This window comes from Eptatretus burgeri, chromosome 6 (genome assembly GCF_056783735.1).
Source record: "Eptatretus burgeri isolate ZD-2024b chromosome 6, Ebu_testis_v1, whole genome shotgun sequence".
NCBI lineage: Eukaryota > Metazoa > Chordata > Myxini > Myxiniformes > Myxinidae > Eptatretus > Eptatretus burgeri.
The window spans coordinates 98,245,755-98,268,643 of NC_140966.1; the positions used below are offsets into that span (position 1 = coordinate 98,245,755).

General features: G+C 44.5%; 1 protein-coding gene and 1 long non-coding RNA gene across 4 annotated transcripts; one reads left to right on the forward strand and one right to left on the reverse strand.

Annotated features, from left to right (window-relative positions):
- Positions 1-327: 327 nt before the first annotated feature.
- On the reverse strand, positions 328-9,064 carry LOC147025429 (uncharacterized). Of its 3 annotated transcripts, none has more exons than XR_015059525.1 (5): positions 8,759-9,064; positions 7,978-8,150; positions 7,718-7,855; positions 5,192-7,617; positions 328-1,156 (listed from the first exon to the last, which is right to left on the reverse strand). It is a non-coding gene; the product is annotated as an uncharacterized LOC147025429 (long non-coding RNA). The 3 variants fall into 3 exon arrangements; XR_015059524.1 differs by having other exon boundaries at positions 8,309-9,063; XR_015059523.1 differs by having other exon boundaries at positions 7,978-9,064.
- Positions 9,065-9,646: 582 nt separating this feature from the next.
- LOC147025430 (uncharacterized) lies at positions 9,647-22,857 on the forward strand. Its single transcript, XM_085887079.1, has 6 exons — positions 9,647-9,739; positions 10,857-10,940; positions 11,230-11,310; positions 16,816-16,849; positions 18,907-19,016; positions 22,780-22,857. Exons 1-6 carry the CDS (start codon positions 9,647-9,649, stop codon positions 22,855-22,857), a joined length of 480 nt encoding a protein of 159 aa, XP_085743205.1.
- Positions 22,858-22,889: the final 32 nt, after the last annotated feature.

Genomic DNA, 22,889 nt, shown 5'->3' on the forward strand with positions numbered 1-22,889 from the left:
CAACATGTGGACATCTCTCCATTGCCTTTATTTTACCAAGACCAGCTACAAGCCTGGCAGCCTCTTGCAGTGCACCGAGATATGGCTCACAACAACGACAACTACTTTCTTGATGAGCCTATCTTCGACAATGCACTTTTTACTTACACACCTCGATCACATGCTCACATACAATGCTTCATAAACTCTGGTATTTGACGGGTTGTATTTGCTCGAAAAATACTGTATGTGGAATAATATGGGAGGAGAGGACATTATAAATATGAGCAGAGTACCCACCCGATGGGCAATCTTCTTTCAAGCATGCAGCACGTTTTTCTGACACAGCTTTATTTAGGCTCGTGTTTGGGCAACAGACAGCTCCATATAGACAAAAACACCCAGGTTACGTGCATAAAGCAAAAAACATACCTACTTTTTATAATTCAAAACACCTCACTGTTTTGTTGGGACAAGGAACACTGCACTGTAAATGGAGGAGACTTGTGGTACTCTCCCTCACCTGGAGGTGGTGCTACATGATACACATTTACATAGAATTTGCGTCCCCTCCCCCTCACCACTCCCCATCCATTGGGACCATATTCCATGCAGAGCGTTGGTGCTGCCGAAGCAGCCTCCTTGGCTATTGGGCACAATCCTCGACAGGTCGCCACTCCGACACAGGATACCAGCAAGCTGGCACTCATTTTGCCGACCTCGGAAGGATGACGGGCAGAGTCAGCCCCACCTGGCATTAATTCGGGCAGGTATTTGAAGCCAACCCCACCTGGTAGCTTGGAGGGATTTGAACTCACGATCCTCGGATCCCAAGCCCACCACACTAACCATTAAGCCAACACCAGGCACACCCCTCCCCCTTCCCCCAAGACCACTGGCAATGATAACAACACCTCATATATTAATTGGGGTCATGTTGATCCTCTGTCGCAAGTCTGGATGTAATCAGCCCCAAACTGTAGGAGGAGGAGCGTGGCAAACAAACAAATGAAATGGAAGACCAAGAAGGATCCAGAGGAAGTGAAGAACAAAGATGGAATCATCAGGAGGAACCTGGATATGATTCGGGTTAAAGCCGCAACTCTACTACCCTCAAACCCATTCAGGCACAGCCAAGTGAGAGTGACAGAAAATTTTCTGCAAGAATTCACTGCTCCTAAGAAAGAGAGGAATAGAGAGAAAAAGATAAGAGAAGAAAAAGCAAAAATTACATTGAATAATGAGAATTGTACGAAAATAAAAAATAATTAAAAAAATTGAAAGAAATGTGAAAGGAACAAAGATGTCAGGAAGAACAAGATAGATGGATTTCAGCAGTTACTCCCCTGGCTCAAACACACAGACACTGGTTAGTGAATTACAGTGAGGATAAGGAACAGGTCTGGTGGTCGACAGACACAAATAGGGAGATAAAGGAGCACAATCAAACTGTATTAGAAACCTAAACTGTACTCTTGGGACCAAAATAAGAGAATCAAACCAGGTCTTTCCGTGTGCCTTTGTGCCCACAAGTCTTCCACCTGCCCTCATCTGTGCAGAATGTCTACACAGTACTCCTTACCTTATTCTGCTCCAAATTACAATTTCCGCCTTATCGGTGTAGATACTAGATTACTCATCTCTGACAGATCCCTAATACAGGTGTAAATGTATCCTACTTCAGCACACGGACCACGCTGTCGTCTTCATCAAATTCAAACGATCAAATGGAACTTTGTCATTTTTGCAAACTTCAAGCTGAAGCTGGTTGGCATCCCACATGCAGACATGAGCAATCATAATAAGCTATTTCTTTAGAAGGGTGCATTCTCCAAGCAGCTAAATCAGGGGTTCCCAACCTGAGGTGCCGACACCCCCCTGGGGGTGCGAGATGGAATTTCAGGGGGTGCGACAAAGAGTGGCTTGTGTCCTTGAGTGACGAGTCACGAGTCATCACTCAGCCAGCTGCCAGTGTGCCTTGAGAAGTGGTCGTAGGTGGTTGTGTTGCGTAGATAGTAATCTCGTTTATGAGTATGTAATCAAAAGGAGAGAATAACAGAATTAACATATAAGTAAAGTAACTGATTGTCAGAGTATTGCTTTTAAAATCATTATAACGCAACATCATTACGCCTCAAATCAGTGATTTGAGTGAAGATATTTTGGACCAAGTAATCTCAGATGTCAGAGCTCGTCCTTTTAAAATCTCTTCAGTTGGATGAGTCAACTGACGTCTCCAGTTGTACCCAACTTTTCGCATTAGTGAGGTATGTCAATGATGGTGCTGTGAAGGAAGATTTCCTGTTTTGTAAAGATCTGCCACATAACACAACTGCAAAGGATGTGATGCAGCTGGTGAAAGACTTCTTTGCCAAACATGATTTCGATGTCAGTCATTGGTTCTGTGTGCACTGATGGGGCACCTGCAATGCTTGGAAATAAATCTGCATTTTCTGCATTGATGAAAAAGGAGATTCCAGACTTGCAAGTTACCCATTGTTTTCTTCATCGGCATGCTTTGGCATCAAAAACATTGCCTCCAAATTTGAAGAAAGTCCTTTATACTTGTGTGAAGATCATCAACTGCATCAGGGGAGAGCTTCGAACCATCGCATCTTCAAATCATTTTGTGAGGATCTGGGTTGTGAGCATTCAGTTTTGCTTTTCCACACAGATGTCCGTTGGTTGTCATGAGGACAAGCTGTGTCCCGCTTCTTTGAACTGCGGGAAGAAATCAAACGTTTCCTGGAGGAGCGTGGATGTGATCTGGTTGGGGCATTGGAATCACAGGAATTCGCCAAAATACTAGCTTACTTCGCTGACATTTTCACTCGTATGAATGACCTGAGTATTTCTCTTCAAGGAAAAGGGATAAACATATTGAAGGCTTGTGAAAAGTAGAATTCCTTCAAAGAAAAGTTACATCTTTGGCATCGAAGGATGGAAAGAGGCAGTCTCTCAAATTTTCCTTCACGAGAAGAGATGGTTGATGATGCCAGCTGGATCCATAACTCCTACTGTGCGTGAAGAAATTGTGGCTCATTTGGAATTGCTGTCAGAATCGTTTGATGGATATTTTGCTGCTGGAGACCTGAAGATTTCAGAAGAATGGATCATGAATTCATATTCTTATAATTTGGAGAAAATGTCAGATGATGAAGAGCTGAAGGAAGATCTTATTGATTTGCAGACAAATCGAACTCTTGAAATGCAATTTGAAAGCAAGACTTTGGAGGAGATTTGGTGTGCAGCACTGGATATGTTCCCAAGACTTGGTGGAAAAGCACTCCGTGTCCTCATTCCATTTGCAACAACATACTTGTGTGAATGTGGATTCAGTTTTCTTTTGTCAATCAAGACAAAATCTAGGAATCGCCTGAATCCACAGGCAGACCTACGGATCGCAGTCAGTAAAAGTTCCACGTTATGACAAAATCGTGAATGAGAAGCAGGAGCAAAGAAGTCATTGAATTTTATGCTCACAATTGGGATTGATTTCACTGTTTTCAATTTTTTTCTGAATAAATTAGAATTGAGTTGCTCAATTTACACTTGCATTTTATGCACCGAGTTAAAAGCTTATTTTTTAAGTTCAATTTGTTCACCCGCAGAATTGTATGTGGTTCAAAAATTATGAATTAGACTTCTTCATCTACAAATGTGATATTACTTTTGTAAGGGGTGCGAATATTAATCGAACATTTCCTCGGGGTGTGGGGGCATAGAAAAGGTTGGGAACCACTGAGCTAAATAAATCTTATATTTTTGCCTCATGCAAAATGAATGGATTTTGCCTTCAAACCTTCCCTAAAGGCCCTGTCACACCTTGACGTTTTAGCCAGCGTATGGAAAGGTATCAAAATGTATGTAAAACGCTGGCGTATGCTGAACTATTGATGTTTTTTTTTTCCAGTTTTGGACTTATTCAAAACGAGTTGAATGTATGCATAACTTATTGGTAACATACACAGGACATTTCGAGAACATATAGATAACTTGTGTCAACGAATGCTGAGCGTGTTGTCGGCGTTCACAACCTATGTCCAACGATAGTCTAACTTATGCATCATAGCGTGGCAGTGTATCGCCGACGATCACGTGGCATTGCCTATTAATAGGCTGTGGCTCGACAATTCAAATCATAACCGCACTAGACATCGAAGTGTCAAGCCGCTGTCACACCTTGACGTTTTAGCCAGCGTATGAAAAATTTGCCGAATACGCTGGCACATGTCGAATACGTTATGGGAAAGTTTTGTACACGTTAAGAGCACACTGAAGCACGCTGGCATACGTCGTAGTACACAGAGTACATCGACAAATTTTCAGCATGTTGAAAATGTTTCGACATATGCCAGCGTATGACGCACACGTTCCGCATACGCTGGCCATAAGTTGTAGGCACGTTACGCGATCGTTGACACGCTACTTGTAAGTTACTCAGAAGTCGAAACACGTCGAGGTAATGTTTAGCGTCAGTGTTCCAGACTCCCTGGTTTTTTTTTTTTCGGTATGACGGTGATGTTGACACTTCAATTTCTCGTGCGGTTATGATTTAAATTGTTGAGCAGCAGCCTATTAATTATATTTTATAACCGCAAACCAATGGTTTGAACAAACAAATTTTGTCCTTTTCAATAATACTCTTATGTTCCAATTTTTTTAGTTTGCTCCTTTTTTCTGGTTGTTTTCAAACGGTTTTTCTTTCGTTTTTTTTGTTCTCGATTTCTGTACTTACGTTCATCCAGCTCATCCACCGAGACAATTTGGATGGGGTTTCAATCATCAAATTATTTTGTTCCTTTACCTGCAGGCAAACTTCTGTGGCTCAGGGTTGAGGAAAGGTCTTGAGAAAAATCCAATTGAAAGAATCACCATTTATTACAGTGATGATGACGTGGATTCGAAGATGAAAATATCGATATTCCATCTCCAGGATGAACCAGATGACATCGTTAAAGAACAAGCCAAAGTCGATTCCAGCAAAGCCCCTTCGAGATGTAAATTGGAAGAATCTCAGGAACAAACATCTCATGCACCAGTTAAACGTTGCTGGAACTAAATCAGCTCAAAGATCCTCTTACTGCAGGATATATCACTCTCACCCTCTCTGTTGGCACTTCCCTCAAGATTTATAACCTGAAAATCTGTTCAGAATTGGGAAATTAATGTTGTTTGAACATAAACTCCCTACCAGAAAACCAAAGCTTACAATTGATGAGTAATCCCAGCAATCCGAGGAATGGCTGTTCGATGCTCGACCGGAAATTATTACCAACTGGCACCCGAGAAGAGAGCCTGGTATAACTGGAGGAAGAGAAAAGATTAGATGAAGGGACAAAACCAAAAAGGTCACCCGAGTGCAATCAAAACCCCTCAAAGAAAAGGTCACTCAAAACTCCAAAAAACAACTCTATTCGACGACCTCTCTCAACAACTTTACTTATTGTGTTTTTGTACACCGCTCCTTCCAAATTCCATATCCAGGAGATGCATGACATCATCACCAGGCACCAAAGGAAGGGAATAGTCAGTTTTTGCTCTGTTTGTTTGTTTTCCTTGTTTGTCCGGGCGATATCTCAGCCATCCTTTGAGCGAGGAAGCTGAAATTTGGTGACAAAAATGAAGATGTGCTTTGGCAAAAACGCTCAAAAAAAATTTGATTAATCAATTAATTACTTTATTATTTTGGATTTATTAATTACTTATTTATTTTCTTTCTCATCTGGGCAATATCTCAAGCACCTTTTGAGCTTGGAAGCTTATATTTGGACGTGACGGTGAAAAAGTGGTTTGGCTATAAAGGGTATTTTTTTTATGAATCAATTGATTAATTATTCATTTTTTTTATGGATGACTTCATTTTCAAAAAGTTAACAGTGGTGGTTTTGGTATGCTGTCAGTCAATTGATGAAGAAATTAATTATTTCACGATGATTATTTATTTATTTTAATTGTGCAATGAATCGGTCAATTATTGTACACTGGTCCCTCCCAATTCAGTCTTCATGTGCTAAATGGCGAGAAAGTATCATTTGTACATATTCACCTCAGAAGTACATTTGTACACAAAAAATAAGGATAATTTGTACACATAAACTAAGTTTCATTTGTACACGTTAAATAAGGATAATTTGTAGACATAAACTAAGTATCATTTGTACACATGAACTAAGTATCATTTGTTCACACAAACAAAGTGTCATTTGTCCACATAAAATACTTATGATTTGTACACATAAAATAAGTATCATTTGTACACATAAATAAGCCATGGGCAGTTCCTATGAAAAGGCCTTAAAAACACTTTTCGTTCTGAGGAAGGGGTGGGAGGTGAACTTTGGGCTGTTTGTCGACACGTGTATGGTGGACATTAGGACAAAAGTTCTCCACGAGATCTTAGCCCAAGAAGGCACAGTGAGCTGTCGAAGTTGGTTGCCAGGGTGCGAAAAGTGACATTTTGGCGTTTTTTCCCATTTTGCCGATCGTATATCTCTGCGAATATACATCTCCCAAGCCTCAACTCTACGGGGGCGTCAGACACAACATAGCTCACGAATCAGAAGTATCGACCATGTAGACACTTTATTGTCAAGATAATGAAAACTGCAACAAGGTGCATCATTCAGAAAAAAGCGATTTTTGATGAATTCCTTCATTTTTACGAGCTTGTATCTACCTCCAATACCGACCGAGATGTCTGAAATGACTGAAGACCACAGAACGAACGACTATCTTCCACTTTAGGAAATATCGTGGTCCTGGGGTGGCCAATGTGGAAAATATAAACAATGCAAATCGTTACTTTAGCCCGAGCGTGATCAAATCTTTTTATTGTCACTAATTATCTCGATATTGACAAGACTTCATCTTCCACATCGACTGACCGAGAGATTTGAAACTGTGCGTACCGATACAACCACCTGCTGACTTAACATTAATGGATTATCACCATCATACTCTGACAGTAATTCGGCACTTCATCATTAAAAGACGGAGAACATTCTCATCTTATACACTTTCTGTGCAAACAGAAATGGAAATGTGAACAGTGAAGCTGTTAACTAACCTCCACCACATTCTGCTTCAGGAAGACTACACAGAATCATCTTCACAAAATTCCTAATTAATTCTTAATTACCTTCCTATGACTGATTAAGCCATTTATCACAATCTGTCAATCTCACTGAAACACGAATGGAAATTCACACATCGGTGGGAAACCAAATCAAAAATTATCAATATCTCGCAATGGTAAGGTGGAACCTTGATGGTCCTCGGGATTTGTTTCCTGAGCCTGAAGTGAATGGATAATGAGCGTTATTTGTCAAAGAGACAATTGCTGCTACATTAAGGCAATGCATTACTGAAATGCCATGCCACGACTGGATTATTACTGGAAGGACGAGGAAGATGGATGTCGACGAAAAGCTGTGGAATGTGACATTAGTTATAAAATCCGTGCATGAGTTATTTTCAGATTCACTACTGTCTGATGATCCTGATGCACACTGACTGGCCACTGTTTTTGCTGTAAAAGTGTCTGTAAACACCAGCAGTGATATATTCCGTCGTGGTGGTTGATGAAAAATCAGTTGTGGGAATGTCTGCATCAGTGGGGATTCCATGCGATCATTCCTGGAAAAGATAAAATATAAATTCACATCATGACTTTCAACTTTACACTTTGCAGTAAAATGCCAGCATGAGCAAGCACACAGACTCAAACTACACTCACCTCATATTTGACAAAATGACACCATGATGTTTTTTCACCATTTTTGTGAATGTATCCACAGGTTTTGTCAGTCTGAATACTTCTCCGTTGTTGATGATTCTTGTCTGTATCACATCTTGGCCAACATTCTGTAAGTTTCTTCATATTTGGTGTTGTGAGAAAAGTAAAAGTGATTCATATGTCAGTTTGAATAAATAAGGTCCCACAGGAAGAAATGAGGAGGAATTATTTCGCACAACTGATGTGATATGTCGTCATACCTTTCACTTGGAGATGTACCGACTGCCGGCCCTCTGTCTTTGTTGAGAAATCTTGTGTATTGTACAAAACATAATTTATGGTAACTGAATTCTGCAGCAACACAATCAGATCTTCCAGTGTGGACCAATACACTTTCATATTTTTTTCAGCTTGGCAGCTTCAATCAGACGTCCTGAAATATAATTTGAGGACTTAAGATGTGGGCAGAATATTAATTATTCTTAAACAAAGCCAGAATGGCAAATCACAATTATCAAATTTGATTTAGCTCATAACAAATAGCTCGGTACGTTCCTGCTGTGAGTGTTTCAGCTTTAACTAGTTTATCACCCTTTGTCCCATGGACGAGGTTAAGATAACGTGACTCTTTCTTGCAAACGATGCAAATACGTGGGAGGAGATGGCCTTGTGAAGAGATTGGCAATGCCGATCTTGATCGCAGACTCTTCTTTGGTGATGACAGCACACCAGGCTTTTGAACACAAGCATCTCCTGCAGATACTTCAGGAGTCCCTCAAAAGCGTGCAAGCATCGTTTCTTACACGCAAGGTTTCTCTTTTTATCGGTGAACCGTCTGTAGCACGTCGGATGGCAACCAGCACTCGGTGGAATATTGGTGAAGCAATGCCAGCATGGCTGTGACAACGAGACCGGGCGATGTCACCCCTTTCCCCGGGTAAATCTCGCCATTCTCCGAAGCACTCGCAATATTTACCACATCGAACCTCAGTAAATGGACATACATTCTGTTCTTGTACCGATGACAGAAGCAAAACACACCATAAAGGCGACTTCTCCTGGGATTGTTCTCGGGACATCAGTAAGTTAAGGCCGACGTGGAAGCTGCCATAACAGTACACGTAGTACCCGTGTTTACAAAAATACGCCTGCTGATTGGCTGCAGCTGATATTGCTACGCCAGCTGGCCGACTTCTCGGCCAACGTACGCAGTGAAGCGCAGATTACACTGAAAAATAGTGCGTGTAACTTCAAATTAAATGTGCGTGAACTTTTTACACGTGACAGCAAATATCATTTAGACCATATTGGGAGTGAAAATAAGTCGCACCCTTTTCACGGAACGAAACGGAACGACAGCGGCGGACAGGCCAAGGCCGACTCGGGGGAAATCAACGATCCGTTACCAGGGGGAATCAACGATCCGTTGCCAGGGGGAATCAACGATCCGTTGCCAGGGGGAATCAACGATCCGTTACCAGGGGGAATCAACGATCCGTTACCAGGGGGAATCAACGATCCGTTACCAGGGGGAATCAACGATCCGTTACCAGGGGGAATCAACGATCCGTTACCAGGGGGAATCAACGATCCGTTACTAGGGGGAATCAACGATCCGTTACCAGGGGGAATCAACGATCCGTTACTCGGAGGAACGAACGCTGAATGATCGGGGGTGAGAAAATGAAAACATTTATTTATTTGTTCAATTGAAGGATATTAATACAAATTATCATTTAACTGGTTGTTTATAATTTAAAATCTTCACTCAGATTCATATAAATGATTTTAAATGTAAAATATATTTTTTATGTTCATTTTTATCATTAAACCGTTCAGTTTTCAATCCCCATTGTCTCCATTGTCCCCATTGTCTCCATTGTCCCCATTGTCCACAGACCGTTGATCCTCCATCTGTTGGTGACAGTCATGGAGTGCGGACTAGTTCATCTCTCGCTCCTTTTCTTCATTATTTTCCCCCTTTTTGACTCCATTTATCAACATGACGGGATCTTCCAAGTGGTGAGTAGTAACCGGCGAGTTTGTTGATGTTATTCCCGCGAACCTTGTTGCTCGGTTTCGGTGTTTTAGATTAATTTAATGTGGTTTTCATGTCATGTCCGTGAGATGGGTTCAATGGCCTCGTCCCACGTCCCCGGTCGTGTTCAGGATCTTGGGATCCCAGGTTCGAATCCTTCATGTGGGATTGTCTGTCACCAAACATTTCCTGTCCCTCCCCGGTCGGTACAAACCCGTCCATGTCATCACAGGGGAAGATCAGTTTCCCTTTCCTGGTGTGGTTAATACATCCTGGTGTGGTTAATAGATCCTACCAGTCCACACGTGTGGGTGTTTCCAATAAATGACCACTCGTCTCACACGAAATGAGCATCAACAAAATGCTCCCCTGAGTGCACCTCACCCTCTCCCTCACCCTCTCCCTCATCCTTACCATGCATCACCGCCCTGAGTACACCTCACCCTCTCCCTCACCCTTACCACGCATCACCGCCCTGAGTGCACCTCACCCTCTCCCTCACCCTTACCACGAATCACCGCCCTGAGTACACCTCACCCTCTCCCTCACCCTTACCACGCATCACCGCCCTGAGTGCACCTCACCCTCTCCCTCACCCTCTCCCTCATCCTTACCATGCATCACCGCCCTGAGTACACCTCACCCTCTCCCTCACCCTTACCACGAATCACCGCCCTGAGTGCACCTCACCCTTACCACGAATCACCGCCCTGAGTACACCTCACCCTCTCCCTCACCCTTACCACGCTTCACCGCCCTGAGTACACCTCACCCTCTCCCTCACCCTTACCACGCATCACCGCCCTGAGTGCACCTCACCCTCTCCCTCATCCTCTCCCTCACCCTTACCACGCATCACCGCCCTGAGTACACCTCACCCCCTCCCTCACCCTTACCACGCATCACCGCCCTGAGTGCACCTCACCCTCTCCCTCATCCTCTCCCTCACCCTTACCACGCATCACCGCCCTGAGTACACCTCACCCCCTCCCTCACCCTCACCACGAATCACCGCCCTGAGTGCACCTCACCCTCACCACCGTTTCAGGGGACTATCTTTGATTAATTCTCATTTCTTGTTTAATTGTTTCCATCACACAGGAACCTGTCCCTCAGAATCCTCGAGGTGTTTTCAGCTCTTTGTGGAATGAATTTTCCACAATTGTTCAAACCTCCTTTCTGAAGGTAAGATCACACAAACCACTCCAGAAACGCACACCTTAATCCCAGAGGATATAAATGTACACCTGGACAGACACTCACACCCACACAAACACGAACACACTTCATAAAAGGACAATAGCGTACACAACCACAGACCACTCACAAAACCACACACACGACCACGACACCACCCTCCCCCCTTTATAACTCTTCCCTGACTGTTGAGGGATGAACTGATCGTTTGTGTCCATTTGGGTGAAACAACTTTGATTAATTCTCATTTCTCGTTTGTCTCGTGTCCGTCGGACAGAAACCTGTCCCACAGAAGCCTCAAGGGGTTTTCATGTCTTTGTGGAGACGAATTTCTGAAGCTCTTCCCATCTTTCTGAAGGTTTGATCACACATCGCACTCAAAAACTACACACACCTTAATCCCACAAGATGTAAAACTACTCAAGGTTTTGTTTTAGAGTTTTTTTTTGGTTTATTAAGGGGTTTTATATATTTGTTTTTGTGTACAATGTCGAGGCTCGTGTAAGAGCGACACACGAAATGTATAACAAGGGTGGCAGGAGACGAGAGGGGTGGGAGAGGGAAGCACAAAACAGTGGGGAACAGAGACATGAGATCTGTGGAAGGAAGAGGGATGGGGTGGGGAACATGGGGTAAACAAGATGGATACCACAGGGACTATCAGGAAGGAAAGGAGGGAATTTGATGGAGCTGGGTATGGCATGCATTAATTGGGGTGGAAAAGATCAAGGTTTTGGCTGGGGGAAGACAAGAGATAATGATGAACGGCTGTTTTGAAGACCTGGAGGGAAGAGTGGGATTGAAGAGAGTGTGGGAGATTGTTCCAAAGGTGCGAAAAAGGAAGAATGAAAGAATAACGGTGAGCACTGATTCTTCATTTTGGTCGTTTCACCGGAAGGGAGTTGCTGGTGGTCCATGAGCAAACTGCGGAATTATAGGGGAGGGAGGGGGGGAGAGATGGGGACAGATCAAACCGGCGGGAGGTGGGGGGCACAACGGGAGACAGAAAGACCACCGACCTGCCTGCAGAGAGAGAGAGTGAGAGATCCAAAGCCTCATTGTGGGAGACACCAATGATCTTGAATGTCTTGGTTTCCACCGCGTGGAACTGAGAAATGTGAGAGGCAGGAGCACCAGCCCAGAGGGGAAAGCAGTACTCCATCAGGCTGTGTGGTTTTACATGGTGAAGCCCAGAGTGACCCTCTTCACCATCGCCCGTGAGGGGACGGAATCGGCATGCTCAGTGGACGAGATATAGACCTCAGCTCCTCGGTGCGGAGGGAAAGCCCACATCGCTGCTCCTCCCATCTCCATTTTTCTCTTTTCATAATCTTGTTCTCCTTGAGAGAGTGTGTGTGTGTGTGTGTGTGTGTGTGTGTGTGTGTGTGTGTGTGTGTGTGTGTGTGTGTGCGTGCGTGTGTGTGTGTGTGTGTGTGTGCGTGCGTGCGTGCGTGCGTGTGTGTGTGTGTGTGTGTTTTTATGCCTCCACTGACGACGTCACCAGAGGCATTATTGTTCCGGGTTGTCCATCCATCTGTACGTCCGTTCCTGCTAATTTTCTCTGTTTTCTCTGCATCCGCTTGTCCGATTCACAGATAATTTTCACCAGAGGTGTGATTACTCTTGCAAACGTTTTCATGAAAATTATGACATCATAGGTCACGTGGTGTGGCAGTTATGTTGGAAAAATTGAAAAACTTTGAACCTCTGTATATCTAAAACCGCTTCATGGTAAAAAAATTTTTTAACTTGGCAAGTGTGAAGTGTTCTCTGTGGGAAACAAGTGATTCATTTATTTATTTATTTTTAATGTCACGGGTGACTTCGTTATGACGTCATCAATGCAGACGTTGAACGCTTTATCCGATCAGTATGAAAATGTTTGAGGGTCATCTTTGGCTAAATTGTATGGGGAAAAAATTGATGACATCATTGGTCATGTGCTGCTGCATCCATATTTTTATTTTCCATCAAACCTTCAAAAATCTTCTCAAACAGTTGAACAGATCGAGGTGAAACTTCACAGGTGTGATTGCCAATCCATGAGGAAAAAAAAGTTCTCCATCGATGTTCTAAATTTCAACCTGATCGGACACGTGGTCTGGCAGTCAGAATTAATTAATATTGTTGCAGCCACGGGTACCGAGACACCAGCTTGTCACTCAGGGGGATTAATCCCCGGTTGTCCTCGGTGGAGCCGGACCTCGGGCCACCGCTCACAATTAACGTTGTGGTTCGGTGGGTTGTTTTAGAACCACGAACGCCACCCAGTTAACCACGAGTTCCAGTGTCCGCCGTCCAATTAATCCGTTTAACTAGTGGTCACGTGGTTACCTGAGGGGTGAGTGCGTCCTCGGCAAAGCACCAATGTTATCTGATTGTATTTTAATTCGGGCAGCCGAGCGTTTTAACCGCTGGTGCGAGCCGACTATTTTTGGTCAAATCTGTGGTAATTACCTCCAAGTCTGTCTCGGTTCGGACAATGCCAGACCAATGAAGGAAAGGACAAACACAGACAGGTTGGAAATCGACAAATAATTTATTAAAAATAAAATAAATAATAAAAAACCCTTTTATTTGCTGAGGTAAATAAAGAACGAATTTCAAAGCAAAATCAATCAAAATGCCAGGAAAGCGACAAAGAGTATCTGCTCATCAGGGGGGGGGGGGCGGGGGACGGTGTCTGGTCGATTTACTTACAGCTAAACATAGACAAGGGTCCCCAGGAGATCATTCAGGGGGAGGGGCGGAAGAATCGTCTCGCTCACCAGAAAGTCGTCCGTGAAGTGAAAACGTCCTGAAATGCGTGCGTGTCACATCCGTCGCCAGCACCCAGCTTCGCCGTGCACCCTCTCGCAGGGCAACCTTGAACGCCGGTCGAAGTCTGGAGGGCACCGAGATCGTCCCTCGTTGGTTTAGACCCAAGTGTTGTTGTTGACTGACCCGTCCCTCACTTGTTGGCGGTGCTGCTCACACACACCCACGCACCACACGCTCGCTTGCCCAAGCATTGGGAAGGACGAATTGTTTCGTCGGCGCTGGTCAGACACCCGCTTCTTGCTCGCTTCTCTCGCCCTTTGCTTTTCCTCTCTCCTTTTGCTTTTTCTCCTCACGATTTTCTCTCCTCACAATTCTCTCCTCACACTTTTCTCTTCACACTTTTTCTCTCCTCTTTTCTCCTCAGAACGTACCTCTCGCTCGTTTTTATATCTCTGGGCCATCTCCGCCGGTCAGTTCGCCCCAAGCTCACCCCGCCCCGCTGGTGCATGGTTACCATGACGACCCTTGCGCTCTCAAAAAAGGCGGGCGTCGGAGCTCGCGAAAGAAATGTGTGTAAACGTGTCTGTCGTAAAGAAAAAAAGCTTCCTCGAAGCATCGTATTTAAGATCCCATTAGACATGGGGATGGGGCTAATCTGAACATGGATTTAAGGAAATAACTGTCGAAGGACCTGGATGTGTGGATGCATTAATCAGACCGGATTCTGAAATCCGGAACAATATTTCGAATCTGGGTTCAGGGATTTAAATCAAACTTGGGACCAGTGTGTATGATGATGGAATCATGAGGGCGGAGGCACATCTGGTGACGTCACGATGTCGAAAAGTGCTCTTCTTGTTTTATCTTTAAGACGAAAATGAAGTCGACATTATCCGTTGCTATCATGGGTAAAGCACCACGGAGGGAGTTCTTTGCCCGGTATAATTTTGTTTGATTGTGTCCCAACTCCTTTTAATTAACAATTGAATTTGTATTTTAACTTATTATCTTGCCAAAACGAAGTTTTTGCAAGATCTGTAACTTGGAAAGTTTTTTTTGTTTGTTTGTTTGTTTGTCTGCAATCATTGGATTTTTCACCTTTATATCACTCTGTGGAGCACAATTCTCATCGGAAACTCTTGTGGGTACACATATCATAGTATTATTACAATACCCTTCAGCACACATAAAGGTCAAGGTCAAGGTCAAAGGTCAAGGTCACTTTGCGGTCAATCATGGAGGTCGACGAAACCCTTATATTTTTTGAGTAATTTTAATCAAGTCATCTCCAAACTTCATGGGAATGTAGTATATGGTCTGGCGCTCAGCTGATTATTTTTTGGTGGCGATTGGCCTTGACCTTCATGGTTAGCGCCTCAGGTCAAACATATTTGACCCCAAGGTCAAATTTTTCAAGTTTTAGGAACCATATCGTGTAGTACCTCAAATTGAACAACTCGATGAGTGCTTTCTAGATATGTCAAGCTTGAGACATCATGACGTCATTTGGTGATGTTATGAGGCAAAAGCATATTTTTCATGGTTACTCTGAAGAACAATTCTCATTGGAATCTCTCGTAGGCAGATATTCCTCAAGGAGTCGTTTTTCCTCTCAGCAGTGGCCAGCGTGGTTCAGAATGAATGTGGTTTCTGGGGCGAAAGTGATTGTTAAGAAGTATGTCAGCGGTATAAATTTGAGTGACCATATTGGTGATTTAGTCACGCAACATCTTGATGACGAATATTCTGGCCGAACAATTGCATCAATTCAGTGCAGCAGCAGGGATGATTCGCACGCTACTCACGATCGTGCCAATTTTGTTTCCATCGAAAGTTGCACACCGCTGTTCGTATTGAAATATTTCGGTGCCAAGTACGTCAAAGTTTCCGTGCGAGATGCTGATATTCAGCTTTCAACGGACCAGAAATCAGCCTTTGATATGCTCATGGGGATGGGGAGATGGGGAGATCAGATCAGATCAGATGGGGAGATCAGATCAGTACGATCAGATGCCCACTGAAAACTAAGCTGGTTATGGCTCTGATGGACCGTTTTTACCGTGTTGACTCTGAGTGGACACCTTTTTTTTATCATATCCAGCACTATGCACTGGTGTCCACGCATACATCTACGACTTGGACAGTAATTTTCTCAGCATTGTTTCCATTTGTTTGATGATCCAACAGGTTTCCATAAGAAAAACATGCCAGACTATTTTGTAAAAACAAGTTTCAATCCTTCTTTATTGTTTTTCACATCAGATGATACAGTGAACAATAGCATCCTGCATTTGAATGGTTTTCCATCTTCAAAGTTTTCTTCGATCCTCCTGGTCCCGGATTTACATTTATTTCCCCCCCCCACCCTTGTCTTTTCCATGGAACATCCGAAAAAAAAATCATAAAAATATATAATTTCTAAAAATTGAAATTATATTTATATTTATATTTCGACCTCCCGACCCTACATTTTAGCTGAAGAACTACGTAAACCAAGTTATATCATAACTAAGGCCTTACTTGGATTACGGACACACCGACTGGGAATATGTTTTTGGTAAAAATAAGAGGACCAAACCCTTGGTCTGTAAATAATTTAGGAACGTTAACCCACGCACGATTCACCTGTGTGTACCGAGCTCACCTTCACACTCAAGGCTATTCCGGAGAGTTTATCTCCAGCGTGATCCCGTCTGAGTCCCTTCAGACCCTTCACGATCCCGTTGTAATATTTTTGGGATCCCGGCCTGCGGATGCACAACCCAATCCAAGTACCCAGGGTGTTTCATCACGCATTTGGGAAAAATATTTGATTTGAGATACTTGATCCACAACAGCTGCCGATTCATCGCTTTGTTCATCTCTGATTGGACCAATCAAAGTGAACATCGATCATGTGTTTTGAGTGTTACATTCACCTGCACTGAGCCTCTCGAGTAACCACCTCTGCTTTGAGTCACGTGTGATCATCGTTCACCTGCTCGTGTGTGAATGAACTAAAGTTATTTGAATTAATTATTGGTTTGATCAACTTGTGATAAACTTGATGATCTGTGAATAAAAACCTGACACTTTAACATTTTTCATTTTTGTTTTCTTGCAGTCCCTGAAAGATGTAACTTCGTTTTCAAAAGAACGTAAGTGACATTTATTCGAACGATCGATTTGTGTTGTTCTGTTCTCGGTAACCTGATAATTTCTCTATTTCGTGACAAAGACAGCGTCGAAGAAACATTCTCTGTTGTACAAGTCTCATGTGAAACAGATCACACGCAGCTCCCAACAAGTAATGATTTCGAAGTTTCCATCATTTATGAGGAAATCCAAGATTTGAAGAAAGAACAAAGAAGATTGAGAAAGTTAACAGAGCAGATAAGTATGATGTTAACAGAGCAGAGAAGCGTGATGTTAACAGAGCAGATATGATGTTAACATAGTGGTGTTAACGGATATGTTTCACAGCTCGTTGGAGTCGGGACAGGAATCGGATGATTGGAGAGAAGTAAATGTATTTTATGATTTAATAAAGGATCCAGAGAGGAATTTCGGAATGATGCACCTGTTGGTTTAACTTCACTTGTGAGAAGATGTTGGAGACATGAATGAGGGATCAGATGAGGGACCATTTTATTGAATATAAACTAATTAAAGACAGTCATCATGGATTTACGAAAGGGAGGTCATATTTAATAAATTTATTGGAGATGAAGCAGTTTCTGACTGGGTGGATGAGCAAAGTCCAGTGGATGTAGTTTATCTTGACTTTCAAAAAACATTTGATGAGGTACCACTGAGAAGGTTGTTGGCTGAGGTGAGGGTGTAGAAGGTTGTTGGCTGAGGTGACGGTGTGCTGATTGGCTGGTGGGGGAGCTATCTGCATTGGAAACTGGTTTCGTGATCGCAAGCAAAGAGTAGCTGTGAGTGCGAGGATGTCCAGCTGGGAGCATGTAAGCAGTGGGGTTCTTCAGGGGTCTGTTTTTTGACCATTATTATTCTTCATTGAGGTTAATGATTTGGCTAGTTGCTAGTTGGGTGAAGACTAGGGCTTTGTGTGGATGACAGAAAGTTTGGAGGTAAGGTGGATAACAGAGAGGGTGGTGATCAGATTCGGGAAAGTGTCGATACGTTCATCGATTTGGAAGAAGATTGACAGATGCAGATTCGGAAATGGAAGGTGCTCGGGCTGAGTTTGAATAAGAAAAATGGAGATGACATGATATGACAATGATACAAGGGACAATCTGTGATCGTGTCACCAGGAGAAGGATCTGCGGGAGGTGATAGATACCTGAGGGGAAGCACACAGCACAGTGCCAGACAGCAACAGGTCAAGCTAACAGGGTTTTTTGTTGTAGTTTCTGCAAAGAACAAGGAGTTTGATTCCAGGGCCAGCTCCAATAAACTTTGAGGAGTGGCCTTGGGGGGGGGGGTGGAGTTTATTCATGATAAAGAAGGTGATGATGAGAGGATTTGATGGAGATGTTTGAGATTATGAAGGGCAGAGATAAACAATAACTTTTCATCACAATGGATACCGGCAGGAACAGATATCACAGTTTAAGAGAAAATGAGAGGAGAGTTGGGGTCTTTCACTCAGAGAATGGTTCTCTGTTCCTGCATATGGCAGCTTGGCTGCAGGGTACCTGTCATTTCTTGGAAGCGTGGCTGTGCCGCTGATGCTGTGCCCCTCTTCCAGTACACTGGTTCTCGTTTCGCCAACCTCAGAAGGATGACAGACTGAATCAACCCCACCTGGTGTTAATTCAGCAGCCATGGTGGCTCAAATTCAGGAACCTAACATCCCAAGCCAGTCACCCTAACCACAAACCAACAGCCGACTTATTCGGAGAATGGTGAATGCATGGAATGTTCTCCCAACATGGGGAGTGATAGTCGAATCAGTGGATTATTTATTGTTGAGTTTGATCGGTACCTGGAACTGTTGAGGATGAGGGGGTACTTCGACATTGGCATGATTGCCCAGGCTTGATGGACCCATCGGTGTCCCTCCTGCATTGAATTTCCCAAACCACGAAACCAACAACAGATGAAGTGCCTCACTTGGACCCAGCAAATGGAGAGAGATTTTTCAGGAAACTCTTTGCTGCACCTGCTGTGTTATCCCAATGATTGAAAGGACCCCAAAGATTATCTGTTAACCTCCTCTTGGTGTTTTTTTTTCTCTCTTTTGCAGAGCTTACCTCGTCATTCCAGATTTTGAGTCAAAACAACGTTTTAAACCTTTTCCTCGTCAGCTGCATCTTCTTGGCTGTTTTCACGTCGATCTTGAAAATCTTCATTGAGGTATGGTGTGTGTGTGTGTGTGTGTGTGTGTGTGTGTGTGTGTGTGTGTGTGTGTGTGTGTGTGTGTGTGTGTGTGTGTGTGTGTGTGTGTGTGTGTGTGTGTGTGTGTGTGTGTGTGTGTGTGTGTGTGTGCGCGCGCGCGCGCGCGTTTTCTGTGTCTTTTTCACCATGAACTGACTCACTTATCAATCTTGAACCAAAAAACTGTCTCTAAATATCTGTAAATATTGTTGTGGTTGACGAAATACACAAACCACCATTCAGGTCCCTTAGGTGAGATATCTCTGTAAGTATATGTGTAGTTAGGCCCAAACCCGTTGTTTCGAGGGAATAAATGTCATTCAGTCGGGCTGCGACTCTTCAGGATAGCCGTTTTTCTTTTACTATCTTTATTTTGGACCAGCCGCCATTACTACCACCACCAACCACGTCTCAACAGCCATCACACAACAACCACCAACCACAACGCCGCTTCACAACAACAACCACCAACCACAACGCCGCTTCACAACAACAGCCACGACGTTTACCGTCACAACTCGCCACCATCGCATCACCACCATTCTTGCGCCACTTGTGGGCACCGATACTGGACTCGTGCACGGCGTGCACCGAGCAGCGTGTTCAGAAACATCACAGACTTTCCGAGGAAAACGGATCAAAAACGACTCACGCCCACTTCTGTTCCGTCCTTATGGTGAGCGTGGGGCGATTTGGCCCCGCCTCCAGGGCGTTGGAGTGCGGTCGCTATATGCAAATTCATGGATCAAAAAGCATTCACGCCCACTTTTCCTCGGTCCAATGGGGAGCCAGTTAGAGGTGAAGGGTCGGAGGTAAAGGGTCAAAGGTGAAGGAGCGAGGCCACGGGGGATATAAACGGCCGCGTTCGTCAGTTCGCAGTTGGGAGTTCGCGGAGCCAGTGAAGAGTTGGGACGAGTCAAGAGAGGAGACGGAGAGGGCGATCAGACGAAGCTGTGGAGAGGCGGCGGCGGCAAAGGCGGTTGAGGGGGTGCTCGCGTCGGATTCGGGGAGCTGCAGAGGGAGAGGCCGGCGGCGCGACCGAGGTCGTGGTGGAGACGCTCGTCGCGGGACCCGAGACAGGGAGATATCCTCCTTTCCCCCGAGCATCAACAACCCCCTCCTGTTTCCCCCCCGCGCTGAGATAGTGCGACAAGGGGGCCCCTTTCCCACCCCCTTCCAGACACTGTCCGCGAGGCCCGCGGAATTGGGGCGCCACCGCCACTTTGCGTCTCATCATCAGACGGGTAGGCCCGACGCGGTCTCGGCCCCAGGCCCGCCTCATCCTTGAGGGTGGTCCTTTTCTTTTGCTTTGGGTATATGTGTTGTCGGCGCCGTCTGTGAAGTAAAACTGCATAAGTGTTGCCGTGTGCTCGCGTAGTCGGTAATAGTGTTTCTCTTTTATATTTGCTTTTTGTGTAATATTGTGTTTCTTCTTCTTTTACATTTGCTTTTGGTGTAATTGTATATGTGTGCTTTCCGTTCATCGCGAAATAAATGTGCTTTATGTTGAACTGTTTTCCCGCTTCGCTTCGTCTTTTCCTCTATTGAATCTCCATCTTACTTCACGTAAAGGGTTGATCGTGGGCTAAAACGCCCGATAATTAATCGAACCGTCGGGGCCGACGATAACACCGCTCGGTTATCCCGATAGTACGGAACGGGTCGCTTAAAGTGGCCCGTGTCCGAAGTCGACCTGCGGCGAGGTGCGATCGCCCGGTCTACCCTCCGTGTGGGTACTTAGGTAGATCGAATTTGGCGAGCAACCCTATCCCACGCGGGGGGCCGATTGGCACGATCGTGGTGAGGCCGAAAGGTCCACCCGTGACTGGTTCCCGGCGTCAGTCCGAGAGGGTCACGACTGGATTGTCCGTCCGGTGGGCGACGTGCCGCGATTCGAGTTACGTGGCCGTTCGCATGCCGGCGGGCGCGAATCCGCAACAATATAATAAATAAATCCATAAACAAAAGTCTGCCCACGTCACCTCGCTGCAGCTCAGTGTCACGTGACTAAAGGCAATGGTCTGCCTGCAGTGGATAACCGATCTGACGGCTTATCATGGGGTCAGGAATTGAACATGGACCAGACTTGAAATTGTGACCTGTCGAGCACTCGATTACACAATCCTTCCAAATCTAAAATCAATCGATGTATCAATTGGTAAAGATGTAAACTAAGGCCTAAGTCACATTTTCCACGGCGGGCGTGGGGTCTACAAAATCTACGGCCACTGGCAAATATACGGCGGCCGCATTGTTTCCACGGTCACACAATGTAGCAGTCACATATTTTTTGTTTTTCGGGGAGCCGCCCGGCCTATTTATAAATTGTGGAGACCGAAAACGTGGGGGTGCCGTACGGTCTTTGATTTGATGTTGCACGGTGACCTTCGGGCGTTCCTGCGGCGGCCAAAGAATTTTCAAGGCAGCAGCAAGGTGCCTGCAAGGCGACCACAGGGGGCCCAAAGGCGAACGTGCGGCCAGACGGATGGTAATGAGTGGGTTTTTTTTTTTTTGGACCAGTTCTTTTGTTTCGGCTTGTCGAATTGCTACGGCGAACGTAGAAATGAAATAAGTTACAACTCTGCGCTATAATTCCACGGCGACCTTTCGAACTATAAAATATAGCCAAATGGCGTAGGGCCACCCTGAGGCCACCGCAGAAACTCTGCGGCCGCCGCACGTTTCTGTCAATTTAGAGGGCGTACGGCCGCCGTATCCTCGCCGTAGAGCAAATGTGTCTTTGGCCTTAGCATGATGATAACTCAAATTGACTGTGATTAATGACTGACAGCGTGGGAACTATGACAAAAATATGACAATCGCTGTTTCTTTTCTACTTTAGTTAATAAGTTCCACCAATTAATGTTTGTCTTTGACTCAGACTCAAAAACTCTGCTACTTGCCATTGCTTAGCAACCCATAACAATGTAAACAATCGTTTCATTTCATATCTTTTGACGTTTCTGCTTTAAAAACAAACTAAATGTGGACCACGCTGTTTTATCAAACATGAAAAGATCTTTCTGATGGACTCGTCAACCGACTCTTCCACAGACTCTCACAGACTCACTCATTCACCCACCGACTCACTCACAGACACACACACAGACTCACTCATTCAGACTCGGAGAGTTCCCGCCCTCCAGGTGATGTTGTTCCAAGCATGTAACATGTTCTTCTGACGCATACCTATATTTGGGCAGTGTATCAGCAACTGACGGCTCTGGATGTAATTAGCCCAGAACTGGAGGAAGAGTCGCTTGACGAACAAATACACAAACACCGGTCCCTGAATTGCAGTCAGGATAATCCAACGGGATCACATTCGTTGCTTGAATTCAGAATGGAATGTGGAAAGGATGCAAAAGAAGGAAAACAAAAAGTAAAATGTACTTTTTCCTGAAGTTTTGTTTGGAATGTGAAGAATTTGATGGAAATCACAAGAAGTGAGGATCATTGTTTTATATTGTATTGTTGTAAACCTGGTGTTGCCTGAATGGTTAAGGTGTCTGGCTTAAGATCTCAGGGTCTTGAGTTTGAGCCCCTGTCGGCTGTTGAATGAACACAAGGTGGGGTTGACTCAGCCTGTCATCCTTCTGATGTCGGCGAAATGAGTACCAGTGTACTGGTGATAAAGGGCCTCCTATCAGCAGCACAGCCGCTCCCCCAGAATGATGCAACCGGTAGCCACAAGCTGCACATGATAGCTCTTGTATTGTTGTTGCTGTTCTGTGTCTCGCAGACATTACTTGCTTTCACGGAGTTTCGTGAAGAGAGGAGTTGTTGGAATCAAACCTACAGTAAGTTAACTCTCCTGTAATTGACTTGGAATTGCGTTAATTTACCATGAAA